Consider the following 4,751-nt stretch of genomic DNA (forward strand, 5'->3'; position numbering starts at 1 on the left):
TTCTACAGCTGGATGCCCTTCCTAACGCCAACCACTCAGAGAGTGTAGTGGGTGCTTTTACGTGTCACCCGCACGAAAACGGCCACGCTCGAAATGGTGTCTTTTATGTGCCACCCGCACAAGCCAGTCCAGGGGCACTGGCAACGATCTCGCTCGAAAATCCTACAGGAGCCAGTCAGGCGGTACTGGCAACGGCCACGCTCAAAATGGTGCATCTCATGTGCCAACCGCACAAGAACCAGTCCAGGGGCACTGGCAACGATCTTACTTGGCTTGCCGGGTCTTCTCACGCACAGCACATTTCCAAAGGTCTCGGTCCGTAGTCATCGCCTCGGTGTATTTGCTGAGCCTTAGTTCCATCTCCCAGAACCAATCCAAATTTTTAGCTATTCATCATTTAACAACTTTTTATAAAATATTTTTCTTTGTAGGAGACAGAAGGCAAAAATTATGTAAATAAGATCTAACAATACAAAAAGAAAATTGTATCATATACACTATTTATAAAGTTGATTAATATTTGGGTTTAACATTCATCCTCATAATCATCATCATTTAGTGGCCGTTTTCCATGCTGGCATGGGTTTGACTAGAACTGATAAGCTGAAGGGCTGCACCAGGCCCCAGTCTGCTTTGATCTAAGACAAAATAAAATTTCCAATTTAGGGTCTAAACACTGATAATGGGGTTTGGATTTTTTTCACTTGGATAGCTTTAAAATAGCAGTTTGGGTTTCCGAAGAAGCACAGGGCGAGAGTAAAAGTGTTCCAGTGAAAAGAAGATATCACTTCGTCACGTGTTACAGGTCTTTGATAGAGGTTTTGACAATATTCAATAGTAAGGTAACAGGTTCAAGATTCTTTAGTAAAACAGTAGAATCTGAGGAAATAAAATAATTCAAATTGTGGAAGATTATGTTTTCTGTGAGGAAGAAAAGAAAACTGACAAATTTCAGATATTTTGGGAAAGAGGAAAATATTTTGTATGTAGCAACAAGGTTGTCAGAGGAGGAAATGAGAGCAGAATCCTGGTTTAAGCACCCCATGTGACCCTTCATTTATTTTTTGGAATCTTCAGACAGTCTGAATTTCTTGTTTAAATCTCAGCAATGGACAACCTCTGGATGCATCATCATTCCATTAAATGTGTTTGTGGGGAGAAAAATATTGAAAAGCATCGATACATATCATAGTGACAAAGAAACGAGGAAGGTATCAGGTGGTCATGGGATGTGCTAAAAACACCAGCTAAATCGCCCTTAAATCACATACAAAATATTTTTTTTCATAATCCTGTGAATTCCTGTGTGTAGAACAGAAATGTACAAAAGTTTTCTGAAAATTCTAAAAAATTGAAAGAGTTATGGAAAGTATTATAAGGTATTTACACTAGAATTCCACTGAAATAAGTTATTAGGGAAAAAAAGAAATGGTGTTTTTCAAAAAGCTAGATGTGGAGAGAGACAGAGGGAGGCCTCTGCTTTGGTGACAGATAACTAGATACACTAACGGGTGCTACTGTTGTTCTCGGTGGTGGTGGTCATTAAAAAGGTGGCACGGAAGATAGTAGCAGTGATGTTTATGTTGTTGGTGTTAGGAGTATCGACGATTTCGGTTGTTATTATTGTTGATAGTATTTTTGTAGATGATCTTTTTTTTGTTTTATGTTTCGTGTTGGTGGGGGTGGGGTTCGTGGTCACTGTTCAGCAGCAGTGGCTTGTCTCATTCAGCCTCAGATCAATTCTCATCGATCAAAGGTCATTTCAGAACTGCGTTATCTAAATTCGTGTGTTTATTATCTGTGGTGGCAGAGCTGGTGAGTAGCTGATGGTTGTAGTGGTGATTGTGTTGGAAATGGCAGCGATGGTTCTGTTATTGGTTGGTGAGTATTACTGAGTAGGTGTATTAGACATTCAGGACTACATTCTCAAATATCTCCTCTCCTTGCAGGGTGTGTATCTGGGGAGGAGACATCAGCCGACATAATACAGAAAGCAGTAAAACACATACGCAAAGGTATACACATACATGTGTCTATACTGACGTGCGAAAAAATGTGTTACAAAATTAGATAAGACAGATAACAGACAGATGTATACGTGTTTCAAAAACTACGCGTCGTGCTTGTATATTACAAATTTTATCAGCCCATGTATTTTTATTGCACAACATACTTAGAATTATGTAATTGTTCAGTTTTGGGATATTAAAAAAAATAAATAAAAATCAAGGGGGAGATAACTAGTAAAGCCCAAATGGTATGTACACTCACGAAGTGACTCCACATGAAAACAATTTCGTTGATCCTCCAAATAAGAACGTTCACACACAGAATGTTGGAAATAAGTGAATGTGTGAGAAACAGAAACTACAACGTCAATTATTGTTTTTATCCTATTTACACGAATTCATAGATCGTAATTCCATTGAGAAGAACGACATTTGTTCGCTTTTTGGTTCCAGTATTTATATCCCTTTTACTATCTCCCCCTTAATTTTTATTTACCTTTTTTAAATCCCTAAACTAAACAATTACCCTAGGTAACTGAATTGCCCAAAATAAAAGAACTTTTTTTTTTCGATAAACTAGGAATATATCTTATTTCATAGTTGTGTTTTCGATATATTGTTTCCTGGAGTTAGTTCATAACATGCCTGACAACTATAAAGATTGCTTTGGTAGAGGACGATAAAATAAAAAAACAGGTTAAAATAAATATTGCAGCTTGACTAAACCAGTCAAGTCGATGCTTCAAAAAATAACCAGAATCCAATGACTAAAATCAGTAAAGAAATAAAAACCAAAAACCACAGACAAAAAGTAAGTTTGGAAGGATAACTTGTAATGGCTATACAAATGAATATGATAAACAAAATAAATTATATTATATATCAACGGTGGTTGTAGAGTCCGGATTAATATATTCACCCAACAAATCTAGTCACATTCACACAAACCTTGTCACGTTTTGGATTTCGTTGAGAGACATTGGTTAACGACGGATAATAAATGACTGTTCTCTAATGCAGCAGCAACCCTTTCTTTATCGGCCAGTTGTTTGTTGACCGCTTGTTCTGAATTGTGTGTGCCTGGTGCAATGGCAATGTCCACCTTAAAACGAGTCGGTAATGAGCGAAGTAACTTCACACGAATCGAAAGACCAATTAGTGTAGCCATACTACAATGCGGAATGGTCGGTGTGAAAGCTAATGTCACCAGATTACTGCTGTTGTCAATATGAATGTGATCTTCGTCCACGACGTTAAGTTCCTCCAATGTAAGTGGATGTTCAGGATCATTAATATTTCGGACTAAATCGAATATTTCACGGACATCGATTTCGTCAATTACATTTTCGTCTTCTTCGGCAGGGAGCACGTGTCGATCAACTTTACGCTGGTAAATTACAGGATTCACGTTATCAACTTTATTTTTCATTTCTTTTCTTTTTCTAGTTCTGTCAAGACCAGAACAATTATAATTTCACTTCAGCTTTTCCTCAAACTCAGTAACTTCCTCCAAAATAATAAAGTTTCTCTAAGAATGTCCAACAACATAAAGTGAACATTGGACGACCGCAATTAAGACCTCGGTCATTTCCGCCGAAATATGTTCGGTAACGTTCGGTAGTTTCGTATGAACAGCAATAAAAAACTAAATTTGTTTTAAAATTAATATTTTTATCTGCTTCGAAGGAAATATAAATAAATATAAATAATTATGAAGTAACACAGGAAATCAAAATTTGTTTTATGATTTATTTTATCCTTTTTATTGGGATGTTTATGAAGATTACTTAAAATACGACAAAATGTAAACAAATCAAATTGGAAAAAATGAAACTGGCGAAAATATTATTTTATCACTTAAAAAGATCCTCGGCAATTTTTTTTTCCACGAAAACAAAGAAAATGACCTTCTGATTAATAAAGACATTTTTTTAATTTTCTTTCCACGTGATCACAAACCAAGTAGTGTGCGTTCACACTTCAAATTTCGTTTTTCACTAAAATCTGAACAACTCCGCCTTTTACTATCTTCTTTCACTTTACATCCAGAAGCTAGTGAAATTGTTTTTCTACTGCGGCCATCCACAATGGTATACTAGATTTATCGCTCGGTTTAACACCATTTTTGGTCTTCCAGTGCTTTTAGCAGCATATATTCAGAGCTGTAAAAATCTTGATTAAAAACCAAAACACTCTGTCCTCTTTTATAAGTAAAACCTTCCCGCCACAATTCAAGTTTTCATTTTAACCACATAGAGCAGGGGCTAATATTGGCAATTCTGAAAACTTTAAGGTGCAAATTTTACATGAGTAAGAGCTTTTTTTTTTAACAAATTTTATCCTGAAAAATCACCTGCATAAATTACACAGGTGCACAAATTACATGGGTTTTTACGGAATATATATATATATATATGTATATATACATATATATATACATATATATATACATATATATATATACATATATACATATATATATATACATATATATATATATGCACAACTTCTTTAGAGAGTGTACTCTCTAAAGAAGTTGGCATGAGGAAGGGCATCCAGCTGTAGAAAACCAAGCCAAACCATACTGTGACCCCTGACTTTGTGCCTGTCAAGTCATCCAACCCATACCAGCATGGAAAAGGGACATTAGATGAAGATGATGATGATGATGTGTAACCAGTTACAAATGATTTGAAGTATTTTAAGTTTCATCAACTGAGATCATCCTGAAAGCATTATTTT

At 35.8% G+C, this 4,751-nt stretch overlaps 1 protein-coding gene across 1 annotated transcript; it reads right to left on the reverse strand.

Annotated features, from left to right (window-relative positions):
- Window positions 1-2,821: 2,821 nt before the first annotated feature.
- On the reverse strand, window positions 2,822-3,632 carry LOC106882569 (cytosolic iron-sulfur assembly component 2B). Its single transcript, XM_014933285.2, has one exon. It carries the CDS (start codon window positions 3,436-3,438, stop codon window positions 2,962-2,964), a length of 477 nt encoding a protein of 158 aa, XP_014788771.1. The 5' UTR covers window positions 3,439-3,632; the 3' UTR covers window positions 2,822-2,961.
- Between the last annotated feature and the right edge of the window lie 1,119 nt (window positions 3,633-4,751).

Source organism: Octopus bimaculoides, chromosome 12 (genome assembly GCF_001194135.2).
Source record: "Octopus bimaculoides isolate UCB-OBI-ISO-001 chromosome 12, ASM119413v2, whole genome shotgun sequence".
In the NCBI taxonomy this organism is placed as follows: Eukaryota; Metazoa; Mollusca; class Cephalopoda; order Octopoda; family Octopodidae; genus Octopus; species Octopus bimaculoides.